The sequence below is a fragment of the Pelophylax lessonae genome (genome assembly GCF_965119305.1).
Source record: "Pelophylax lessonae genome assembly, chromosome: 2".
Classification (NCBI taxonomy): Eukaryota; Metazoa; Chordata; class Amphibia; order Anura; family Ranidae; genus Pelophylax; species Pelophylax lessonae.
The window spans coordinates 16,858,316-16,884,140 of NC_138769.1; the positions used below are offsets into that span (position 1 = coordinate 16,858,316).

Consider the following 25,825-nt stretch of genomic DNA (forward strand, 5'->3'; position numbering starts at 1 on the left):
CCATGGGGACAGGGTGCTTTAGGGTGTAGGTTGCAGAGCCCCCAAAGCACCCACCCCGCCATGTTGAGGGGGTGTGGCCTGGTATGGTACAGGAGGGGGTGGGGCCGCTCGCTTGTCCCCTTACCTGACCTGCTGGGCTGCGTGCTCGGAAAAGGGTCTGGTATGGATTTTAGGAGTGGGGGCACACTGGTTTTTTTTTGTTGTGGGGGTTCCCCTTAAAATCTATGCCAGATCGAAGGGTCTGGTATGGGTCTTGGGGGGGGCCCACGCAGTTTTTTTTTCAATTTTGGCGTGGGGTTCCCTTTCAAGATCCATACCAAACTCAAAGGCCTGGTATGGATCTTGGTGGGGGGGACCCCACACTTTTTTTTTTTTTTTTTAAATTTTGGCATTGGGTTACCCCTCAAGATCCTCAGAGAACAAGTTGCACCACAAGTCGGATCATCATGATGGATGTGACTTCTATTCAAATCAATGGGCTGAAAGTCAGATCAAAGACGGCTCTCATAGGGAACCACTCATTTTGAATAGAGGTAGCTCTATTAATAAACGCTGCTAAAAGCTAAGGCGAATAAACGCACATTAACGCCAATTCAAAAAGCTACTAAAAGCTAATTTTTAAAGCCGCTTTTTCTTGGAGTAGGTAGTGGCTTTGCAGCTCATTTTTTCTAACACCCTGTGTGCATGAAGACTAATGCTGTCAACAGATCAGCCTCTACAAACTTGGCAGTGCCTAAAAATAGAGAACTGAGCATGTGCAGAGCGATGGAAGACGATGTAATACTGCATTTTACACAGTATAGACACTTATTTTTAACCACTTGACCACCGGAGGATTTTGCTGTCTTCCGTCCAGGCCACTTTTTGCGATTCGGCGCTGTGCGACTTTAACTGACAATTGCGCGGTCGTGCGACGCCGTACCCAAACGAAATTTACGTCCTTTTTTTCCCACAAACAGACCTTTCATTCGATGCTATTTGATCACCTGTGCGATTTTTACTTTTTGCGCTATAAACAAAAAAAGAGCGCTTATTTTGAAAAAATAACAATATTTTTAACATTTTTTTATATGAAATTCCCCCCAAAAAAATGTAAAAATCAATTATTTTTTTAATTTTTGGCCAATTTGTTTTCTGCTACCTATGTTTGGTAAAAAAAATCACAATAAGCGTATTTTGATTGGTTTGCGCAAAAGTTATTGCGTTTACTAACTAAGGGAAAGATTTCTGTCATTTTTGGTGTTTTTTTTTTTAACGCATAATGGCGGCGATCTGCGATTTTTTTTTGTGGGACTGCGACATTGTGGCGGACAGATCGTACCCTTGACTGACATTTTTGACACTTTTGGGGGTACCAGTGACATTACTGCAGTAATCAGTGCTATATATATGCACTGTTACTGTAAAAATTACACTGGCAGGGAAGGGGTTAATTTTATTGGAGAGGGAGGGGTTAATGTATGCCTGGTGCTTACTGACGTGTGGGGGGGGAGGTGACTGAGTGACAGAAGGACAGATCGGATGTCCAGCTATGCTGAACACTCCGATCTGTCAGTCCCTGTCACTATGGAGATCCGCCCGCTCTGTTTACACAGGCGGGCGGATCTCCTCACTAGATTCCCCGACGATCGGGACAGAGCAGCGGCGATCGCCGCTGCTCCTCCCCTGGCCCGACTCCCGCTGTGAATGAAAACAGCGGGAGCGCGCCTCCGGCGGCGCGTGAGTGCCGCCTACAGGGGGAGGAGTCCAGCGACGTAGGTCTACGTCGCTGGACGGGAACGAGCCACTTTGCTGCAGTACGCTCCATGTGAGCGGTCGGCAAGTGGTTAATGTTTTACATAGCTATACCTGCAAAAAGGGCCGACCTGAAGTGATCTAGCAGGACTTCATCTTCTGACTAAAGTTCTACTTTAACAGAATAAAATACAAAAACATTGGGGGTTAGAGGCTAAAGTTTTTACATTTTTAAAATCTTTATTACGTTCTAGAACAACATTAGAAAAAAGATACAGCAACATCTATCAGATGTTACAAAAGCAGAACCATCAGATACAGTGTAAAAATTGCAGAGATAACATCTGGTAAAGTATAAATCAAGATAACACTGCAAGCGGTTTGGAGGATCGGCGCAAAAAAGATCTACAATAGCAATCGAGTAAGAAAAAACATCAAACAAATGACGGGATGAGAGGGGGTACAGGTCCAGTTCCCCATAAAAAACGTATACTATTGAGTGCTAAGGGGGTAAAGGTGATTGGTAGAATGCCACCTTTTATTGTTCTAGGAAGGGGGGAGGAGACAGAAGTAGAGAGCAAAGAAAAGGAAAAAACTAAAATAATAGCAGTTAAAAGAAGGGGTGCGAGTCATCTTCTGCCACTGCTGTGTAACAGGGACTGCAAAATTACTAAAGAGTGCTTTTTCTTCCTTTTTTCTATAAAACAAATAGCATAAAATTTAAAATTCTGCGTAGGGAACCATAGTACATTAATGTGGTTTTCCTGAAGTCACTCCAGTGCAGAATGTGGAAAACCTGACTGGCAGTGAGAATGACATCATCCTGGGGCTGGCACATATAAAATCACCACGTGAAGCTATTCCATGGAGTGAAGATGTCCCTCTACAATCAAATAAATTCAAACCTAAACTGGGCCACAGCAGTATTGTACCATAGTCCATCTCATTCAGCAAACCCCCCCCCCATGTATTCTGTGGGTACCCAACGAGCTGCAGGACTCAATTTCAGATAACAGGTTTAAGAAAGTATTTGCTATTTACAGAAGTAACATAAATATAAACAAAATGTAAACGTGGAACAACACATGGAAATGTGAATAAAACACGGCATTTCCTTCCTTCCTTGGGCGGCTTCTCTAACAGTCCAGGACAGCACGCAGGGGTACAAACAAAAATCATAAATAAAAAAGGGGTGTTTCATTGGCTGGGTGGTTTCTCCAAAATCTCTGCCTTCTGCTTGTATCTGTCCCGGATTTCTCGCAGATCGGCCAGCAAGTCCTGCTTCATGAACACCTCGTACTCCCGCTCAGTCTTAAGGCGCTTCTCCTCCACGTGTTTCTGTAACAGAAGACCAAGAAAGATCAGCCTGAGATGTGAACACAAGTCACCATGTGACAAATATGGATCTCACTTCCATCAGTGGCTTAGTGGTTGGCACTCCTGCCTCGCAGCACTGGGGTCATCGGTTTGAATCCCGGTCAGGACATTATCTGTAAAAAGTTAGCATGTTCTCCCTGTGCTTACATTGATTTCCTCTGCGTACTCCGGATGAATTGGCTCCCATCTATATTGGCCCTAGCATGTGTATGCATGTGAGGTAGGGACCCTAGGGTGTAAGCTCCTTGAGGGTATGGACTGGTGTCAACGCACAGTATTGTAAAGTGGCTGCTGCATGCTGTACTTGAGATTACCGGAATAACATATGTTTTGTAAGGGCCAACTCTGATTTTCAGTTGGTCAAAAGGTTTAATTTTACCCTTATGTAGGACATGTGAAAGTAAATATATGCACCCTGAGATCCATACAGTTGAGTCAGGGATGTGGAGCAGTTCAGTCAGGTGTGTGTTATGATGTACCAGAGAACAGTTCATTTTAGACATAGCCAGATCCCAGATTTGTACTCGAAAAGGAGGCCAGAGCGGCTCGAAAATGCAGTTATTTACAGGCATTTATGTAGCACTGACCATTAACACCATGCTTTACAATACAAGTATTGGGCGGCTGCTGAACACAGAAGAATTTTTACCTGTATGCATAGAATAGTAAAAAACCTACACACACACACATTCTTTGGATGGGCAGCGATTAATGAGCACAAAATGAAGCATGCTGGAATTTTTAAAAAAGATGTTGCTCTGCAGAGCAATGACATGAAGAGGCTCCATTAAATTGCAGTGGGGCTGCACCTGCACTGCAAGGGAACATTTTAAAGTTTCCCAAAATTGAGCTTTAAATTGATGCTATTATATGAGAAGTTTGATCTCCCGATTCCCAAACTATTTTGTATTCATGGCAGATATTATGATGGAATTGTGGGCGGTTCCTCACCTCGATTGCTCCCACATGAGAGGCCACAGCGGTCACCACCCGAATCATCTTATTGCCCACTTGTCTTGACTCCTCTTCAGTCTGGTGCTCAACAAGCTGCAACCTGGAATGGGAAATGGAGATTGTGTTCTTCTACAGTTGACAATCTCTGTGTACATAACTAAAGAGGAATACATCTTGCAAAAAAAAAAAAACTGCCATTTTAAAGTGGAAGTAAACCCTCCTATCGTTTTCAAGCAAGGAAGCTGCCATCTTGCCCTTTGTTTGATCTTCAACTGCCATGATGCTGCATATGTGATCAGTTATGATACCAGCCATTGGATGGTTTGACAGTTTGGTTGAGAGCACTACCAATGGGAGTGTTACATTTCCGGCACGTGCCGGAAATGTAACTGTTTTTTTCAAACTGTTAAATTAATGGGTTTACTTCCTCTTTAAAATGGAATTTAAAGTATTTGATTATATACAGTGCCTTGAGTCACCACTGGGATTTTGTATTATATAAATGAAAAAGAACAAAAGAATGTTGATTATATATATATATATATATATATATATATATATATACACACACACACATATATATGTCATACATACATAATATATATATATATATATATATATACATATACATACACACACGTATATATATATATATATATATATATATATATATATATATATATATATATATATATATATATATACATATACACATACATACACACACACACACACATATATATATAAAATTTTGGTATAAAAAATATCCAATAAAAAACTATACATACAAAATATATATATATATATATATATATATATATAAAATTTTCTGGTAAGAAAAATATCTAATTAAAAAAAAAAAAAAATTGTGTCATAAATTTAGGCCAAAATGTATTCTGCTACATTTCTTTGGTAAAAATAACCCAAATCAGTATGTACAGTATGAACTGGTTTGTGTGAAAGTGAAAGTCATAGAGTCTACAAACTATTTTGTATATATTTGAAAATGTATCGCTCCTGATGTACTGGTGGCCAATCTTTTTGGAATCAATGCCCCTTTTTGGAAAGAAGACAGTCCGGAGGTATTTGGAAGAGGCATGGCAAGTTTTTAAAGTTGTAATTTGTCACTTTTTTGGGGAAAATTAAATTAATTTTTTATTTACATACTGTCATTAGCGCAGTACAGCATCATCATATGACTGGTGTGGCGGTGATCAAGGAGCACTGACTGGTGACAGCATGTCAAAAAAAAAAAAAGTTAAATATTTTTTTAAACTTTACTATTTTTTTTTTTTTTTTAAATACTTTCATTAGAGCAGTTCAGTATAACCAAAGTAACATTGTATCACTCTGGGTGGTGATCACGGATTTCTTCTTTCTTTTGTTTTACACTGATTGTTGTTACAATGATTATCAGCAATATTTTCAACTATTATGGATGGGTTACAATTATGCTAGCTGTGATGACTAGTGATTTGTGATTTGCTACAGCTAATCACATGGTACAGGGTGCAGTAATCGGCCTAGGTACCATGTGATAACTGTAGGCCAATCATAGCTCACTGGCAAAGGAAGCAGAACTATTACTGGGTACCAGATGTACGTGATTGTGCCTGCACATGTCGCCCTGGCGCAGTATATGTACTTTGGTGGGCCAGCAAGTGGTTAGTAAAGCCCCATACACAAGTACCGATTGTCGGCCGTAAATATTCGGCCGCCGACCGATCGGCCGATTGTAGGCTTGTTAGTATGATGCTTCCGACAGCCGCCAGCGCATTTTCGGCCGAACAGAATCTGTCGTGCAGACGTTAAAATATTTGTTGGCCGTCACCGGAACGGCCGATTGTTCGCCAGTCAGGACACATTTCGGCCGACAGACAGCAGATTAGCAAGACTGGGCATGCTCAGAAAAGAAAAAAGACAAGGAAAGTTAACCATCACATGACATCACTTCTGCAGTCGGCTGTTGTTGGCCGACAAAATTCGTGTGCAGTCTTTTGCAGTTTTCAACAGAAAAGACAGCCCTGGACAAAAGACGGCCGATCGTTCGGCCGACGATCAGTACGTGTGTACGGGGCTTAAGGCCTAAAAAAAGGCTACCGGCAGCTACTCACATGCACACAAAATGGTTTGCAGGATATAGAGGGCAATAAAATGAACCTTGTGGTACCCAATCTCCAGTATTATCAGATGATGATAGTTACTCATATGCCTCCATTAGGAAAATGTGGCTACACAAAGCTGTGCCTCTGTCCTAACTACTATCTCCCAAGGACGGGAGCTGTGCAGCCTTGTGTTAGAGCCTCTGTTCTGTACTTACTCCTTCTGTGCCCTCTCCAGGTCCTTCATAGCCTCATCCAGCCCTTTGTTCACTCCGGACTCCAGCAACTGGCGATGTTTCTCTGCAGACTGCAGCTCAGACGCCCATTTCTTCTCCTGTTCTTCTGCATCCTGGGAATATCACAACAATTATATAAATGGAGGGGGCACCAATTCCCATAATCCTATCTTACAAACATCAAAACAAAGATCCTACCTTATTCTTCTGCAGTAAGAGCTCATCCAGCCTCTGGGCCTCATCCTTGAGTTTCTTCACATCATTTCGCTTATCGGAGTTCAGGGATCTCAGCTACAGGAAGGAAAGGACACAAATCAGCGTGCAATCTTTTCTACAATAATATTGGGAGACATTTGCGGTGAAATAGGATTTTTGTACTCAACGTAAAAACCCTTTTATTGCATTTTTTGGAGGGACACCGGAGATTTTGTACTGTCAGGTTATAATACAGGAGACTGATGCTGAAGAGCCTCAAGAGGCACTTCCAGATCTAGCAGAATGTACTTGGCAGGAAACTGTTGCACTCGATCCTTAACCGCTTGCCAACCGCCCCACTCAGATATACTGCAGCAGGACTGCTCGGCTGCGCATGATCACGTAAATGTATGTGAATATGTGCACGTGGTTTCGGCAGCGCGCGCCGCCGGAGCCGCGCTCCCGCTGTAATTAGACACAGCGGGAGCCAGACCACGAGAGTAGCGGGCTTGATTGCCTTCAGCCTCCTGCAATCTTCGGCTAGAATGACAGAAGAGCCGCCTGCTTATGTAAACAAATCAAGCGGATCTTCTGTCAGACAGGATGGGAAAGATCGTGTGATTCAGCTTAGCTGAATCACCGATCTCTCCCTTCCTCTTTCCAACCCATCCCCCACACAGTTAGCAAGCATAATTGGGAACACATTTAACCCCTTGATCACCCCCAGTGTTAACCCCTTCCCTGCCAGTGTCATTTATACAGTAACAGTGCATATTATTTAGCATTGATTACTGTAGTCATATCACTGGTCCCCAAAAAATGTAAAAAATGTCAGTTAGGGGTCCGATCTGTCCGCCACAATGTCGCAGTCCCCGATAAAAAAACGCTGATCGCAGCCCATTACTAATAAAAATAAATAAAAAGTCCATATATCTATCCCGTAGTTTGCAGACGCGATAACTTTTGCACAAACCAATATATGCTTTTTGGGGTTTTTTTTTTTTACCAAAAATATGTAGCAGAATACAAATTGGCGTAAACTAATAAAAAAATTAGATTCTTTACATTTTTTTTATTGGGAATGTTTTATAGCAGAAAGTAAAAAATGTGGTGTTTTTTTCAAAATTGACGGTCTTTTCTTGTTTATAGCACAAAATCTGAAAACCGCAGAGGTGATCAAATACCACAAAAAGAAAGCTCCATTTGTGGGGGAAAAAAGGACATCATTTGTTTTTGGGTACGACGTTGCATGACCACGCAATTGTCATTTAAAGCAACGCAGTACAGAATCTCAAAAAATGGCCTGGTCATTAAGGGGGTAAAACCTTCTAGAGCTGAAGTGGTTAAGACCACAGTCTTAAATGACTGTCTGACAGCAATAAGAGAAGGGCGCACCGACCTAGTGCATTGCCACTAAAAAGGTTTATTACATTTTTTTAAAAAAAAATGTATATTATACTCCCAAAACAATCGCAGATAGCACACATGTAAACATGATCAACACAAGATCTCCAAGGTAGCCAGGGAACTGCGCGGTGCTGGATAGCATGCAGATGTCTACATGGATCTGCTAAGGCTATCAGCCCTTTTCTGGCTCTGAGGAAGAGGGTTCGCCCTCGAAACACGTCAGCCTAGCCTTAGCAGATCCATAGTGGTAATGCACTAGGTTGGTGCGCTCTTCTCTTATTGTTGTCTTTTAGTGTGCATTGGATACCCTTGGTCCTGACGGGGCGGCAAGACAACAAGTGATACCAACAAAAGACTATTAAACACCTATATATATTTTTTCCCCCCATCATACACCACTTGAGCGCAGGAGATATGTTTTAAATGACTGTCTATCTGAGCCACTGAGAAATGGTAGAACAAGAAATTGGTTCACCCTTACAGAGACCATCAGGAATGACAAGACAGAGTCCGTCTTTCTGAAGAAAGCAGTGACCGCAAGATAAACAGAGCCTGAACTACATCCAGGCTATGGAGGAAGAACACCTTCTGGTGGACTGAAGTCGGGCAGAGGGACGGAAGGACGATGTGCTGGTTGAGGTGAAAGGCCACACTACCTTAAAGTGGAGTTTAAACTCAAACTCAACCCGGCTCAAGTAATGTGGCACCCCCAAGCTTCCCTGCTTGGCCACCGACATCTTTGGGAAGCTGGCTTCCGAGTCTCAATCAGCGGCCGGGCGGGGGAGGACGTCACTCTTGTGCATGTGCGGGAGCTTAGTCAGATTCGGCATTGCCGAATTTTTACAGTGAGCTGAACTAATGCCGGGGCATTTTCTACTCCCACTGGCCACAGTCAGTCTCACAGTAAACTGACCCTTTGCTTAGAAAGTTTGGAGAGCCCGGCTCTACATCCAGTGGATGACAGTTACTCACCCCACTTAGCATTTACACTTTTTACAGTAAAACCAATAGTAGCTGGAATTTTGAAGGGGCCCAGGGATGCAAACAGTAAGGCAGCTACCGATGCATCAGCCTGCACAGTCTTGCTCAACAGAGTGCCGGGCAAACACTGGGGCAATGCCACAGCTCTGGAGCTCTGCAGCTAACTTACCAGTACACAGAGGTCTGAAAAACAACACAATGAGGAATCCAGTACCTGAAAATTACATTCTAGGCTAGCCCTGCAATGTCCAGCAGGGTATGGGTACACTCCAAATCAAAGGCTAACCCGGATGTCTGCATATAGAGACCAGCTCAGCAGGAATGTTGACAGACGGAGAAAAAAGCAAAACAGCAGATCTAAAGAAATGACATTTATTCTCCTAGCAGAAAACTAAAGCCTAGTACACACGCAACGAATTTCCGCCGACCGATCGTCCATCTTTTGTCCAGAGTGGGGTTTTGTTGGTTGGAATGTGCTCTAGACTGCACACGAATTTTGTCGACCGACAGAATTCTACTTCAGAAGTGATGTCATGTGTTGGTTTGCTTTCTTTGTGTTCTTTCATCTCTGAGCATGCCCAGTCTTGCTCATAGGATTTTTCCCTGTCGAAATCTGTACTGACTGCATGAAAATCGGCCGTGTTTTGACGGAGGACAAAAATTTTATAGCCTGCACACCAGAATTTTTTCGGGCAAAAAGTCGGAGTTGGTTGTCCGAATCATCATACTAACAAGCCGAAAATCGGCAGATCGGTCGTCGGACGAAAATTCCCGGCCGAATTTCGACTCGTATGTACGGGGCTTAAGGAATGCCGGGAGAAGGAGGGGTTATCCAGAGCTGGCCTACATTTTTTTTGCAGTATTCAATTCCTCGTGTAGGCAGCAGTATAACCCGATCATACAAGACTTCCTGTGTCCCTCAAGTGACTAAAAAGTAATGACAGCCAGCAATTAATTCGTCCCATTCATCCTCAAATCAGCACAATGAAAACAGAATCTGTTTAACTGCTACAGATGTAAGAAGAAAACTGTATTCTACATTATATAAAGATCTGTATGATAATCAGAGCTCCATCCCACCTGCTCATTCACTTCCTGAATCTCCATCTTCTTATCAACAGCCTTCGTTATCTGAGCTTCCGACTGTGTCAGCATCTCCAGCAGGGGGAGCTATAGAAAGCAAAGGACAAAGAATTAGTGTTGGATCAGAGACTTGTTAATAAAACGGCATAGAACTTCTTTAATACGTTGTACTCGGTTTAGAAGTAAAATTTTCACACTCCCGGCAAGGTGTGCAGATAAGACGTGTGCTTTCTGTGTGAAATCCGTCCTCTCTGTACATTGGTCTGACATGCCCCTCACAGAGCCTCAGCTAGAGCGGTGCAACCAGCAAACTTCATGCTCCCTGCGGATTGAAGATCTCTAGCGCTGACCCAGCAGAAGGGTTTGGCAAACCACTGCACTCACACAGAGCTGCACTCTGCTGCCTAGGGGCATGAACTCTGAGGTGTAGCTGGAGCCGACTTCAATAAAAAAAATAAATTACCGTATATTAAAAAAAAAAATTAAATAATAATAATAAATATATATATATATATATATATATATATATATATATATATATATATATATATATATATATATATATATACACACATACATACTCACACATTTTTATTATAATTAATAATAATAATAATAATAATAATTTATAATGCACCCTGCGCCCTCACTGTATTTAGTCTTAAGCCTCATGCACACAGGGCTTAAAGCAATTGTAAGTCTTCGTTTTTTTAAATTTACAAACATGTTATACTTACTTGCTCTGTGCATACTTACTTGTCTTGCACAGAGCAGCCTTGATCTGCCTCTCCTGAGGTCCCCTGCGGGAACTACTGGCTCCTCCCCTGTGCCAGGTGCTCCCACAGCAAGCCGCTTGCTATAGGGGCGCTAATGTGGGCCCACTACCAAGCCGACCCTGAGTCCATTGACACAGAAAACAGCTTGCCCTCGTCCCCTTCTTAATAGTTGTGATTGCCAATGCCTGCTGCTGCCTGAGCAAATGAGGAGGGAGAGAGTAGAGAGATGCTGTTCGCGTGGACATTCCTGGATAGAGGTCGGAGATGCAGGGGGGCTGAGCACTGATGTTTTTTTTACCTTAATACAGAGAAAAGTACCGTAAAATCCATTTCTCTGATGTCCATTGACAGACAGCTCCTGATCTTCTTGACCATTAGGTTATGCTGCCCCCTACAGGAGTAGGACACTAGGTAGAAAAATAACTTAACTGCGCCTATGTCCCAGGAGGTATACTCCCCCTTACTGCTATAGGGACTCAGTTTTGTCACAAGCAGTGTCAGAAGTAATACAACTCCACAGAGGGGTGGGTGCTGTGTCTGTCAATGAACATCAGAGAAATGGATTTTATGATAAGTCAGAAATCCCATTTTCTCTCTCGTTCATTGACGGACACAGCTCCTGATCTTCTTGACCATTGGGACGCGCCAAAGCAGTTTTAAACATGAGGGGTGGGAACAGCAAGAAAAAATTCCCAAGGCTAAACCATAGGCAACCAGATAACAGGAGCTCAACCAAACTACCTGGGGCCCACCTGAAAAACATTACACCCCCCTGAAAGAGTGGATCAATGTGCCTTAATGAAATAGTGATATCCCACGATACCAGAGACATACATTTCAGCTAGTGCCCAACTCACAATGGAAATATGCTCCCTGGAAATGACATTAACAAGTCATACATTGATAAGTACAGACATATTAACACATCTCATTCATACCTTCTGGACACTTAACAGTTAGACTCTGCATATAGATTACAGACGACACCTGAACACATTGATAAGTACTTGCGTATTAACACATCAGACAGCTGAGCATAGACGGGAAGGCCCTTCCACAAAAGATACGTCAAACACAAGACTTCTCACATTTACATCAATGTGTTAGGGACAACAAAACCTTTTCATGTATTTTCTTAGTAGATATATTCTATTGTTAAACTGACCCATGGATTGTACACAGTTCAAAATGTTTTTTCCCACTAAAATGGCCCATAAATGTGTGAGCTGTGAATAAATAAATTAGATGTATTTCCATCAAGCTTGAGTGCTGTATGCTTGTACATCTCCTGGCCAGAGAGGGAAAATTCACTGCACGAGGGAGTTAGAACTGAAGGGTCGTAGGTCTGGGACCTAAACGAAAATCATCTTGCAACTGCCTTTGACGTGAACGAGTTAACACCCCCAAAGAGGGAACAAGCCCCCTAAACAGCAGCCTGCAAAACCTTGCAGCCAAAAGGAGGCATCCGCAGAGGTCAACACATCCACTCTATAAAATTTTGTGAAAGTGTGCACCAACGACCAAGTAGCCGCCTTGCGCACCTGTGTTACTGACGCCTGATGTTGAAAGGCACAAGAAGCACTGCGCGCCCGCTTAGAGTGCGCCTTTACAGGGAAAGGAGGAACCTGACCCTTAATCGAATTGGCCTGAGTCACCATCAGTCTGATCCATCTAGCAATGGTCTCAGAAGAAGTGGATAGTCCTTTTCGAGGCCCATCCGTAAGCATAAAAGTAGCTGCCAGGTACACCCGAAAAGCCCGACCACATCCAGGGAATGCAACGCAGGAAAGCCAATATCTGAGCCAACGAAAAAGAGCGAGGGTGAACACCAAGTGACTAACACCACGTACGATGGTAGATCTTCCTAGAAGTAGACTTCCTAGCCTTCAGTAGTGTGGGAATCACCGACCCAGAAAAACCTCTATCCTTCAGCACCTATCTTTCAACAGCCAAGCTGTCAAAGCCATTGACTGTAAAGCAGGATGGAAGATTGCCCCTTGGGACAGCAGATCCTCCCTGAGAGCTAGTCTCCAAGGGGCATTGGCGACCAGCCGCACCAGGTCGGCATGTATCAAGACCAGTGAGGCCAATCTGGTGCCACTAAAATGACCGGAATTCCTTCTGCCTCGATCCTGCGCAAGAGTCTCGGCAGAAGCTTGAGAGGAGTGAAGGCGTAAATCAGACAATACTGACCCCCAGGGGGCCACCAGTGTGTATGTGGCGTCCGCTAGTGGATCCTGTGACTGTGCCACAAACCTGTGCACCTTCCTGTTGAGCCGAGACGCCAACAGATCCACCTCGAGGGTGCTCCACCGGAGACACAGCTGATGATACACCTCTGGATTAAGGGACCATTCACCTTGGTCCAACACCTACCGACTGAGATTATCCGCCTGCCAGTTTTCCACGGCTGAGAGGGCCGTAACGAAGCGTTCTGCCCACCGAAGAAAGCCGGCTACCTCCAGAGCTGCCAATACACTTCTTGTTCCCCCCCCCCCCGGTGATTGACATACTGTAAGCCACAGTCGTGGCATTGTCCGATTGGATTCACACTGGACACCCATTCAGACGATCTGTCCAGTGATTCAGGCACAGCCTGATTGCTCAGAGTTCCAGGACCATGATCAGTTGTCTGGATTATTCCAGTGTCCAAATTCCCTGAGCGGATTTCCAATGCAGGACACCTCCCCACCCGAACAGACTAGCATTAGTGGTGACCATTATCCAATACAGGAGGAGAAAAGATTTGCCCTGTCGAATAGCTGGAGAGGGAAGCCACCAGATCAGAGATCCTTTTGTTTTTCGGCTCATCCTGATTTAATTGTCCAAAGACTACAGACAGTTTTCCCATTTGACCAAGATCTACCTTTGCAGGGACCTCGTATGGAACTGTACAAATCGAAGGTAGACACCATCAGGCCCAGCACCCTCATGCAAGTCCAGAGGGACGACCACCCGCTGAACAGCAAGAAATGAATCACAACAAGCAATGGCTAGAGCAAAGTCCAGAGTCAGACCCAGATAGTCCAGTTTTCGAGGAAGGAACCAGAGCAGACTTCTGAAAATTCATAAGCCAGCCGAACACCCTCAGAGTCCGTACAGTGATGTCCACATCCATCAGAGCAGTAGGAGACACTGCTCGCAAGAGAAGGTTGTCCAGGGTAGCCCAGCACTGCGATTCCTCGCTGACGTAACAACGCCAGCACCAGAGCCAACACCTTTATGAAGACCAGAGGAGCAGAGGCGAGATCAAAGGGTAACACCACAAACTGATAATGCTCCTCTCCCACGGCAAAGCGGAGGAAGCGTTGGTGACAGACACATATTGGAATGTGCAAGTAAGCGTCCTTGATGTTGATAAAGGCAAGGAAATCCCCCTGATACAAGGATGCCACCACCCTGCGAACAGACTCCATTCTGAACTTCTGTACCCGCACAAGCAGTTCAGGGTCTTGAGATCCAGAATTGGACGCACCTTGCCATCTTTCTTTGGGACCGTGAACAGGTTTGAATAAAACCCCTAAAAACGTTCCGGAGTTGGAACCGGAACAATTACCCCATGTAGTAACAGGTCTTGCACTGCTCTAAAGAGGGCTTGCAATCGGTCCAGGGACAGACACACATTGGAAGGAAAAAACCTCTTCGGAGGGTAAGAACAAAACTCGATCTTGTAGCTGGACCGCATTACTTTGTGGACCCAATTGTCTTGCACCCAGGAGGTCCACGGGTACCGAAACCAGCGAAGATGTCCCCCCACCCCAGGCACGGGTGAGGGCGCACCTTCATGCAGAAGTAGCCTTGGCTGAGGGTCTGGAGAAACCCACTTTGGACTTGCCAGACCAAGTTCGTTTGGATCCTCCCGAAGAGGCCTTGGAAGGCTTTGAACCCTTGTCAGCCGACCCTGAGGGACGAAAAAACTTCCTGTGAGCGGCGAAGGATGGGCCACGTCTGAGACGACGTTCCTTATCCTTACTTGCCTGCGGAATAAAGCTGCGCTTTCCCCGTGTGAGACTCTTAATGATGTCATCCAGGAGCGCTTCAAACAGGCGATCTCCTTGAAAAGGAAGATCAGTTAAGGCTTTTTTTAGAGGTCTGGTCTGCAACAACATTTGAGCCACAAAACACGCCTAAGGACCACTGCCGAAACAGACAGTCTAGAAATCAGGGGAGCCGCATCCAAAGAGGCATCACAGATAAACTGCAGCCTCTTGACCAACTGGTCCGCTAGCTGCACAAAGGCAGGGGGGGAGCTGCTCACCCTCCAGGTCACGGTGTAAAAGCTTAGCCCACTCGGTCAGAGTTTGTGACACCAGGGCAATGGCGAAGACAGGTCTCTGAGTGCCAAGCAGTCCACAGTGAATATACTGCAGGCCACAACCTCTGCCTTTCTGTCAGCCTGATCCTTAAAAACTGGCGATTCTTCTACAGGAATCCCACAGCTAGAATGGACGCTCAGAAGGCTCCAAAGTAATGGCCGCCATGCAATTCAATGCCTAACACAAAATGGCCACCATGGCTACACAAACATGGCCGCCAGCCTATACAGAAAATAGGATACAACAAAATGGCGGTTCCACAAGTCTCCCAGGGACCCTGGAGGGATCCCTGGACCCAGGCAAGGCACACAGCAAGAAGCGCACCCCCCTGCCCCTATCACTTGTACAACACCCTGCCCCAGCAGGTAGCCAGACCACCATACAACCACAGTATAGGTGGAGGGGGGCAGATGACCGACAGGGCCATCATACTCAAGGAGGGCCTAACAGGAACCCTGGGGTCCAACTGTTCGAGGGAGGGGCCTGCGTCCACCTCAAAACCCTCCAGGGGTAGAGGGGGGGATAGCTACTCACCATATCAGGAACCAGGCGGGCACCATTCCAGACATAACCTCCTCGCCATCTATATGGGGGGGCTGTCAACCAGGAGGAACGATGTGACGCAGGCCGAGACCCGGTCGTATGCGACCTCGCGGGGCGTTTAACTCGCAGGCCAACCCCCGTCCAGTGGTGCTATGTCACGGCCGACCTAGCGTGGAGCTGAGGTCTGCGCATGCTCGCTGGCCAGACTGTGATGACCACTGAATCTAGATTATCCAGCCCATCATCCAGTCTGGCAGTTGATTGTAGATCTCACAGGAAAAAAACAGGAGAAAAGGAAAAAAGAAAATCTATCTAAAATGAAAAAATTTCCAGTACCAGAGATCCCCGCAAGGAACTAGGTCCTTACTCCTGACTAGGCAGAAAAAAACTGAGTACCAATAGCACAGAGGGGCAGTATACCCCCTGGGACTGTCCATAGGTGTAGTCAAGTTGTTATTCTGCCTAGTGTCTTACTCCTGTAGGGGGCAGTATAACCCAGTGGTCAAGAAGATCAGGAGCTGTGTCCATCAATGAACGAAAGAGAAAAGAAATTTCAGCATTTACAATCACTTTAACAAAACGCCTTTTTTTTACATTCTCAGCAGCTACATTCTAGCTGTTTACTATCTTCCTGGTAATTTCAAAAAGTTCTCATATACCATGTTTTGTAACATTTTCCAATAAAATTCTATTAAAAGTGAAGAAACGCCTTTTTTACGGGCATCTGGTATTTTTTTTTTTTTTTAGCATGTAAAAAGGAATGCAATAAGTGGGTCAGGGGTGCAATGTCAGGCTCCTGTAGACAAGTCCTACAGCTTTCTGCCCGTTCCTCTGTACAGGCTGCCAATGTGAAAGCTGAGAGGCTTGTGAATGAACTACCAGCCCACCCATCAGTACCCATGTGGTTCATTGACAACTAAAAGCTGTCTGCCGCAATGGCAGAGGGAACTTGCAGTTTTCTCATTCACAGATTTCTGTGAAGAGTGAATGAATGACTCGGCTGTGCAGCAGTCCCACACAACTGTACCGATTTTGAAACGTGACAGCGGATGTGAGTAGAGGATCCCCCGCTCGCTGTCAAAGTGGAGGAAAGGGTGAGGAGAACATGTGGTGGAGCATGTTACACCCTAAAATTGGACATAACATGCTCCAAAAGGTGAAAAGGCGAAGTTTCACTTTTGAGAGGGAAGTGGGTACCTGGTTTTGACAGTGGCGATCTTAGAGGAAGTTCACCTCCCCTCCCCTCCTTCCAAGACCATTCACAGTCGGAAAGTGGCTGTGAAGCCGCAAGACTTCACTGCCGGTTTCCTTTATTCAAAATGCCGGCACCTGCACATGAAGCGGATAGAAGAATCGGCTAGTGTGAGGACAACGCTGGATCCTTGGACAGGTAGGTGTCCTTATATTAAAAGTTAGCAGCTACAGGGAGGGGGGGGGGGGGGGGGTACGACTAGAGATCAACTTTAATCGCTTGCCGACCACATGCCGCCTATTTACTGCGGCAGTGTGGCTCTTCCAGGCAAACCGATGTAGGGCTACGTCAGTCGCGAGCCTGCAGCTAGGGGGCGAGCGCGCACTGCCTGCAACGCGCTCCCGCCCCCGCTCATTATCGGGGAAGACGTTGCACAGGTCAGGCGGCTCTGATTGCAGCCTGACACCCGCGATCACTCCCCGCTGAGAGGGAAGAACAGACGGCTGTTGTAAACACAGCTGACCGTTCTTCTCCCTGGAATGATCACAGAGTGCCTGTGATCCTTCTATATAGGATCACAGGTCTCTATGATCATTTCACAAGCCACGCCCCCCACAGTTAGACTCACTCCCCTAGGCTCACATTTAACCCCTTTATCACCCGGACTGTTAACCCCTTTCCTGCCAGTGTCATTATTACAGTAACAGTGCATATTTTTAGCACTGATTACTGTAGTGATGTCACTGGTCCCCTCAAAAGTGTCAAAAATGTCAGTCAGGAGTCCGATCTGTGCGCCCCAATGTCGCAGTCACGCAAAAAATCACAGATCGCCAGCATTACTAGTAAAAAAAAAAAAAAAAAACAATACAAATGACATAAATCTTTCCTGTAGTTAGTAGATGCAATAACTTTTGCACAAGCCAATCAAAATACGCTTATTGGGATTTTCTTTTACCAAAAATATGTAGCAGAAAACAAGTTGGCCTAAAATGTTAAAAAAATTTAAATTTTTTATTTTTTTTGGGGGAATGTTATATAGCAGAAAGTGAAAAATATTGTTTTTTTTTTTTTTCAGAATTGTTGCTCTTTTTTAGTTTATAGCGCAAAAAATCAAAAATCGCACAGGTGATCAAATACCACCAAAATAAAGCTCTAACTGTGGGAAAAAAAGGACATCTATTTTATTTAGGTACAGCGTCGTACGACCGCGCAATTGTCCGTTAAAGTAACGCAGTGCCGTATGGTAAAATATGGCCTGGTCATTGGAGGGGAAAAATCTTCCGGTCCAGAAGTGGTAAAATATACAGTTGACAGTTTTTTGTTATACTCCTAAGAGTAAGTCAAGAACTCTTCTTGCCTCAGGAGATATCTGCATGAAAGCCAATGCGACCAGAGAAGCATACGCTATTAGCACAACAAAGTTATCGCCTACAAGCGATCCACCCCCGGATCCTTACATTGATCTGATTTCGGCAGTGGTGCAGACTCTCCTCGCTGTCCAGGTTACAGTCGATCTGGAGGTTGTAACCGCTGGCGTTTTCTGCCGTGGAGGGAAGAATGCGTAATTTTCGAGCCATCTTGTGAAACTCCGCTATCTCCGAGTCCACCTGAAGAGAAACAAAACGCGCTGGAGTCAGTGTAATCAGAATTCACAGAACACAGCTTACACATCTGGGTTTCGATCTATATAAAGGTGCAAAACTACCAATATTGTGATATTCTTCAGGGTGAAGCTATGGATTTCCCAACAGGGGCATATTAGTATTGTTACTGGCAGCCTTGGAACCGTTCCAGGCTGCAGGTTCATACCAGGTTCTTATTTCCTGTCCACTGCAGTTAGATTTTATGGGGTTAGAAATGTCATTAGAAGGCCCACCTAGTTCTCTGGGATTTAATTTATCTATTATAGTTCAGGAAGTGATTACATATGCTTGTGGTGTGTCTGTTTCCCAAGGTCCTAAGCCAAGCAGCTTACTTCTGTGCGATAAAGATGCTAAACAGCTTACAGTGGGAGGGACTGGAATACAAAACCTGCGTATTCACACCAAATTTAGGAGGAAGACAGCGTAGAACTGGTGGCACTAGAGGTTGCCTAGTGGCAGATTACTGTGTGAAAGGAATTGCTTCCAAAGGGTTATATTCCAATTGTAGGTGATAGACTCCATGGGGTCCAGGGCTGCTACCTTTCTGATAATGACAACCGAGGAGCGTTACCACAGGGAACACTTGGGAGATTGGAGAGGAGCGCTCGGTGTCCAGAAAAATTTCTCACTTGATATTTACAGTTTTTTTTATTGAACATAAAAGTATACAAGTAGCCAACGTGTTTCGGGGGAACTGCCTCCCTCTTCTTCAGGGCTGTATTTCTTGGCGAATGGTTAGGCTGAGACAGCTGTCCCTGCTCCACAATGCCAGCATACTGCAGACATGCTGATTGAATATATTTAACCCTCTCTGAGAGGGAAACACGTTGGCTTCACTAGGATATTTGTATCTTCAATAAACTACTAATAAAAAACAAGTGGAGCCAACGTGTTTTGGGGGGATTGCCTCCCCGTTTTTCAGGGCTGTATTTCTTGGAGAATGGTTAGGCTCTGAGAGGGTTAAATATATTCAATGAGTGTCTGCAGTATGCTGGCATTGTGGAGCAGGGACAGCTGTCTCACCCTAACCATTCACCAAGAAATACAGCCCTGAAGAAGGGAAGGCAATTCGCCCGAAACACTTTGGCTCCACTTGGATACTTTTATTTTTAATAAACTACTATAAAAATCAAGTGGAGCCAACGTGTTTTCGGGGGAACTGCCTCCCCCTTCTTCAGGGCTGTATTTCTTGGAGAATGGTTAGGCTCTGAGAGGGTTAAATATATTCAGTCAGTGTGTCTGCAGTATGCTGGCATTGTGGAGCAGAGACAGCTGTCTCACCCTAACCATTCACCAAGAAATACAGCCCTGAAGAAGGGAAGGCAATTTGCCCGAAACACGTAGGGCTCCACTTGGATACTTTCATCTTCAATAAACTACTATAAAAATCAAGTGGAGCCAATGTGTTTTTGGGGGAACTGCCTCCCTCTTCTTCAGGGCTGTATTTCTTGGAGAATGGTTAGGCTCTGAGATGGTTAAATATATTCAATCAGCGTGTCTGCAGTATGCTGGCATTGTGGAGCAGGGACAGCTGTCTCAGCCTAACCATTCGCCAAGAAATACAGCCCTGAAGAAGGGAAGGTAAGTCGCCCGAAACACGCTGGCTCCACTTGGATACTTTTATCTTCAATAAACTACTATAAAAATCAGCAAGTGGAGCCAACGTGTTTTGGGGGGGGGGGATCACCTCCCCCTTTTCAGGACCGTATTTCTTGAAGAATGGTTAGGCCGAGACACCTGTCCCTGCTCCACAATGTCAGCATACTGCAGAGCTGCTGATCGAATATATTTAACCTTCTCAATCTCCAAGAAATATAGCCCTGAAGAAGGGGGAGGCAATTCCCCGAAATACGTTGGCTCCATTTGTATACTTTTATCTTGAACAAACAACTATGAAAATCAAGTGAAACATTTTTCTGGACATTGGGCGCTCCTCTCTAATCACTTAAGCGCGTAATCAAATGGCTCAACAACTACTGCAGTGTTTCTCAACCAAGGTTTCGTGGAACCCTAGGGTTCCTCCAGAGGTTGTTAGGGGTTCCTTGAGCAATGGGCAGTTTCTGCCTCTCCGATAAGTTCCCACTGACACCATTGATCTTTTAAGCTATCTGGAAGAAGGTAATTCTTCCCAGTGTCCACAAGTGTAAGAAGCATTCATCCCACTGACCATCACACTAATGTATCATGAGTTGTAAATTTAGTCATTTTTAGCAGGGGTTCCCTAAGACCTGAAAACTATTTCAAGGGTTCCTCTGTGTTGAAAAGGTTGAGAAAGGCTGAACTAGGGTTTACATAAAACCCAACAATGTTATTATGGAGGACACTCAGGGTGGCCTGGGGCTTTCCAGCTTTGTCTGGATGCTTCAAACTGAGATCTGACTACAATGTACTGAAGTGAAATACGATAAAGGTCATTACCGATTCTTTGATCTTGGCGTATTTGAGCTCTTCGCTCCATAGAAGCTGCTTAGCATCATCCAGCTCTTTGCTTAGTTTGGCCTGGGTCTCCTTCAGCTCATTCTCCTCGTATTTGATCCTCTCAATGTCGGCTACAGAGTATTTCTGGTGGTCTAGGATATTCTTCAGTTTCAGGTTCTCCTGCTTCATCGCTTCAAACTCCAGCTCTGGAGAAGAGGGGAGACCATGCTAAAAAGTTTGCTTTCCTGGTCTGTCGCCACTTCTTGTATATTTGAAGGGTATGAGATAGAACAAAAAGAGAGGGAAAATGCCCTCACTGGGACACAGGGCAAAATAAATAAATTCATCCAGTAAAGGGAATAAGGGTTAGAACCACAGTCAGGTTTTTATTAGCAAGTATAAACGAGCCAATGCTGACCAAACAGATTCACACAGGGTGCAGTTACTCTAGTGAGGCTACTTTCAACCAAATCAGGCCAGCCCTTAAAAAGGGGATCCAGAGTTGAAGATCACTTGTACAAAGCCTATGGAGAATACCACTGAAAAGGTCTAGGGGTCCAAAATCTTTCAATATTGTCATTAGTTCATAACAAAAAAAACTAAAACAGCCAATGCATTTTGGGGGCTCAAATGTGTCCCCCTTCTTTAAGGCTCAGATATAATAAGCAGTTAGGAGGACTCATATATGCTAATACACTAATCCTGGGTATACTTTTGATGCTGAATCCCCCCCCACCTATTTTGGATAGAGCAAGGGAGGGTTATAACCGCGGTCATTGCAAAGTTTTCCCTTCACTTCCTGTCCTATAGCCAAACAGGAAGTGAGGGGAAATCCCTGCAAATTAAGGGAATTCGTTGGGAACCCCCAGGTCACCGACACTAGTGTCCCCATTGGAAGATTCCCCCTCTATTACTTTTCTGGGGACAACCCAAAATTTGAATTAGAGAGGCTGAATCTGCTTAACGGGGACACTGACACTGTAAACTGACAAATTTCTGATCCCTCTGCCCTCTATCCAAAACTAAAAAAAAAAAAAGTTTTGCCTTTAGTTATTATTTAAGTCCAAAGAGGTGCATTACATCTCCTAAACGTATCTCTATTAGGGATATCTGACAGGTTTACTGCTCTGCCGGGAGCATACATTGCTACTCGGGGCTGTGAGAGGAGAGAGAGAAGTACACAGAGCAGCTATGCCCTGACCCCCCCCTCTGCTGCCCACTCAAAGAAGCCTTTGTATTTTGTGAATGCATTCACATAATACAAAGGCTTCTGTGATTGGGCAAGAGGGAAGGGGCAGGCATTGCAGTTGCACTAATACTGAAGATGCTTAGACCTGAAGCATCAGCACTGGGTTCCCCAGAAATACAGAGATAGCCGTCTTCCGGGAGTGCAATAAAACGGTCAGATGTAAATAACAGAGATAAGCGCAGGAGAGGTCATGAACTCAGTGTGCCTTCACTTTTTTACAAAGGAGCTGAAATCCTGGAATCCAGCTTTAACGTTCGCCCTGTATACAATCCTTGTGACCATTTCTGAGTCCTCCTAACTAATAATACTTAAGCCTGAAGAAATTGGGGGAGAGGATTCTGGAAGACATTTAAGCCCTCAGAACGAGCTGTCTGCTTTAGATTTTCTTGTGCCTGTATGTATGTGAGGTAGAGACCTTAGAATGTAAGCTCCTTGGGGTCAGGGACTGATGTGAATGTACAATATGCAGGGAGATGCAAATAAATGCCTCTAATAAAGGCAAACTACAAAATATAAACTATAATATACCAACATACCAGCATGGCATGTGTAAAATGTGGATGTCACATGACAAACTGCTTTCAGCTAAACTTTCCAACAGCAAGATGCAGATTCAGTAAGTGCAATCAGTAATCAAAAAGTGCAATAAGTTGCTAAAGAGAAAGAACCCCAGCAACCAATCAGCTTCTTCAGTTTTGAGAAACCGGATTGGATGTTCTTTGTTTCTCAGGCAGAATTATACACATGCACTCACCCACGGCCTCCAGCTCCTCGCTGACGCTGCTGACACGCTGGTCCATCATAGCTGAATGAGACTCCATCTCGGTCAGGTAATTCTGATATTTCTGAATGTCAGTCTGCAGGGAGGCCTTCAGTTTCCTCATGGAGGCCAAACGGTCCTGAAAACAGCAAAATAAATCCAATCAATACTGTTAAAGGAGATCTACAGCCAAAGCTTGTTTGGCTTTACTTCTCCTATGGGTCACAGGAGGGAAGTTCATTCTGCACTCTTGTGACCCGTTTTCAGCAGAGAGAGGTCTGAAGTCCACTCTCTGCTGAAGAGCATTACCAAAGGGAGGGGGGAAATATGGGGAACACCAGGAAATCAACTCAACACCCCTAGATCGGGGTGTGAGGATGTGACATAGACAATTGGAGTGCAACACCTATTACCCAACGATATATAACCTGTGAGCCAAGCAACTGGAACAAGGATCAAGTAAAAAGAAAGAAGAAGTTGCAAAAATGGCTCCAACAAGGGTGTGGTGTATATAAAATTCCGTACTTTATTGAGGCAAAAAATTAAACATGAAAACCATCAAACATCAAAAATACATGATAGAAGGTGTGCTCATTGACATAAGGATAAAATCATGTAAAGTGGTCCTGTCTCATAAAAACACTGCATACGCCTTACTGAAACCCCACCCACCACCCCATCTAAACACTGTGTGAGGTTAATGAATGAAAATCTGCCACTAGAAATGTAGAGAGACCAGATGGGATGTAAACTCCAGAGGTCTCCCAGTATGAGATGAACTCCCAACAGTGGGCAATGTGGATCTAGTGGCCAGACTGAATGAAGGTTTTCTAGGCTTTGGAGCAAAAAGGAGCCCACACTTGTAGATACTCTATGAGCAATGTTCACTCCCACGGTAGAGAAATGTTGCAGCTTATGGCTCGACCACTGTTAACTCTGGCATATGGACGTAAAATTCCATTTAATGGCTCCTCCACTTGGATATAATCCTGTAGGGGCAATAATGGCAAGAACACGGCAAAAGCACAGCAGCAGCAACTGATTGTAGCAAAGCAAAAAAGCATGAAGCAGTAAGCAGCAGTATAGATGCATATAAGCTGGCAATATAAGCTTCTCCAATGTATAACAGGGGGGAGTACCGCGCTTAAAAGGTGCTTAGTGCATGTTAATCATACATTTAATAATTTACTTTCAGTGCTTTCAAATGTTTAAAATAAAATATAAATATTCTCCAGTGTATAAAATTATATAAATATTCTTCAGTGCATAAAATTTAAAAAAAATTTCTCATTAATAAATAAAATATTTCTTACAAGTGATGTAAATATGTGCTATAAACAATCCTTAAATATATCAAAATTTGTAAAAATGAAACATAAAAATCAAATGCCAGTGATAAATTATGTGCTTATAAGTTTCCAATAATTAAATAGTTCAAAAGTGAAAAAGTGCCAAAGTGTCCTTGTATATATAAATAAAATGGTGTATATTCAAACGCCTTTTCTTTCCCAAAATTCATGCAGGTGCTCTTCCATGCAGTGGCCACTAGGTGTCCTAAGCGCTCACCTCAATTGGCTTTATAACCAGCTTTGTATGGTATCATATGTAATCCTCCTTTTCTATAGTTGATGGGTCCGGTCACTAATTCTCACACTTATCCCTTTTAACGCGATATTCCAGGGGGTGTGTGTGGAGCCTTTGAATCTCCAAAATAAATGGGGCCACAATAGTGATCCCTGGAAGAAGCTGTGTGGGCACGCAGCGTAACGCGTAGGACGCCAAACCGGAAGTGACGTAGCGACATTACAATTGTTATGCATTGGCAAAGACGAAGGAAAATGTGAGTCTGTTATTTTTATCTCTTTTAATAAAATTACCAAACGGTACCTCACTATTGTGGCCCCATTTATTTTGGAGATTCAAAGGCTCCACACACACCCCCTGGAATATCGCGTTAAAAGGGATAAGTGTGAGAATTAGTGACCGGACCCATCAACTATAGAAAAGGAGGATTACATATGATACCATACAAAGCTGGTTATAAAGCCAATTGAGGTGAGCGCTTAGGACACCTAGTGGCCACTGCATGGAAGAGCACCTGCATGAATTTTGGGAAAGAAAAGGCGTTTGAATATACACCATTTTATTTATATATACAAGGACACTTTGGCACTTTTTCACTTTTGAACTATTTAATTATTGGAAACTTATAAGCACATAATTTATCACTGGCATTTGATTTTTATGTTTCATTTTTACAAATTTTGATATATTTAAGGATTGTTTATAGCACATATTTACATCACTTGTAAGAAATATTTTATTTATTAATGAGAAATTTTTTTTAAATTTTATGCACTGAAGAATATTTATATAATTTTATACACTGGAGAATATTTATATTTTATTTTAAACATTTGAAAGCACTGAAAGTAAATTATTAAATGTATGATTAACATGCACTAAGCACCTTTTAAGCGCGGTACTCCCCCCTGTTATACATTTCTGAATTGTGTAGGTTACCAATAACAGTACCTGCAGCTTTAAAGGAATTTAGGATTCATATAAAGTGACAGCGCGAGAATTTCACCAACCCAATATCTTATAAGCTTCTCCAAGTCCAGGTCCTTATCCGGTCAGTGTAACCAAGGAGCCAGTCATCACCTATGGCGGTGGATATAACGGTCCGGAGTAGGAGATATTTGATCACAGGTTAGTTCAGTAAGCAAGTGTCTGGACTTAGGACAGATGCAGCCAGCAGCTAGGAGCAATATAGCAGACAGTATAGCAGCAGACAAACAGGCGTTTTCTTAGGCTGAATAGCCGACTACTGACCGTAAAAGTCTTGTTGATTTGTGT

General features: G+C 44.0%; 1 protein-coding gene across 1 annotated transcript in view; it reads right to left on the reverse strand.

Moving 5' to 3' along the window:
• Nucleotides 1-2,855: 2,855 nt before the first annotated feature.
• The window catches only part of LOC309545961 (kinetochore protein NDC80 homolog), a 52,236-nt gene continuing 29,266 nt past the window's right edge, over nucleotides 2,856-25,825 (reverse strand). Inside the window, exons 9-16 of the mRNA XM_082245417.1 lie at nucleotides 22,961-23,105; nucleotides 20,958-21,163; nucleotides 18,354-18,503; nucleotides 10,067-10,156; nucleotides 6,602-6,694; nucleotides 6,386-6,516; nucleotides 4,063-4,165; nucleotides 2,856-3,072 (exon numbers count right to left, since the gene is read on the reverse strand). Coding sequence (XP_082101543.1) covers nucleotides 2,932-3,072; nucleotides 4,063-4,165; nucleotides 6,386-6,516; nucleotides 6,602-6,694; nucleotides 10,067-10,156; nucleotides 18,354-18,503; nucleotides 20,958-21,163; nucleotides 22,961-23,105 — 1,059 coding nt within the window. The 3' untranslated portion in view covers nucleotides 2,856-2,931. The remainder of the gene's footprint in view (nucleotides 3,073-4,062; nucleotides 4,166-6,385; nucleotides 6,517-6,601; nucleotides 6,695-10,066; nucleotides 10,157-18,353; nucleotides 18,504-20,957; nucleotides 21,164-22,960; nucleotides 23,106-25,825) is intronic.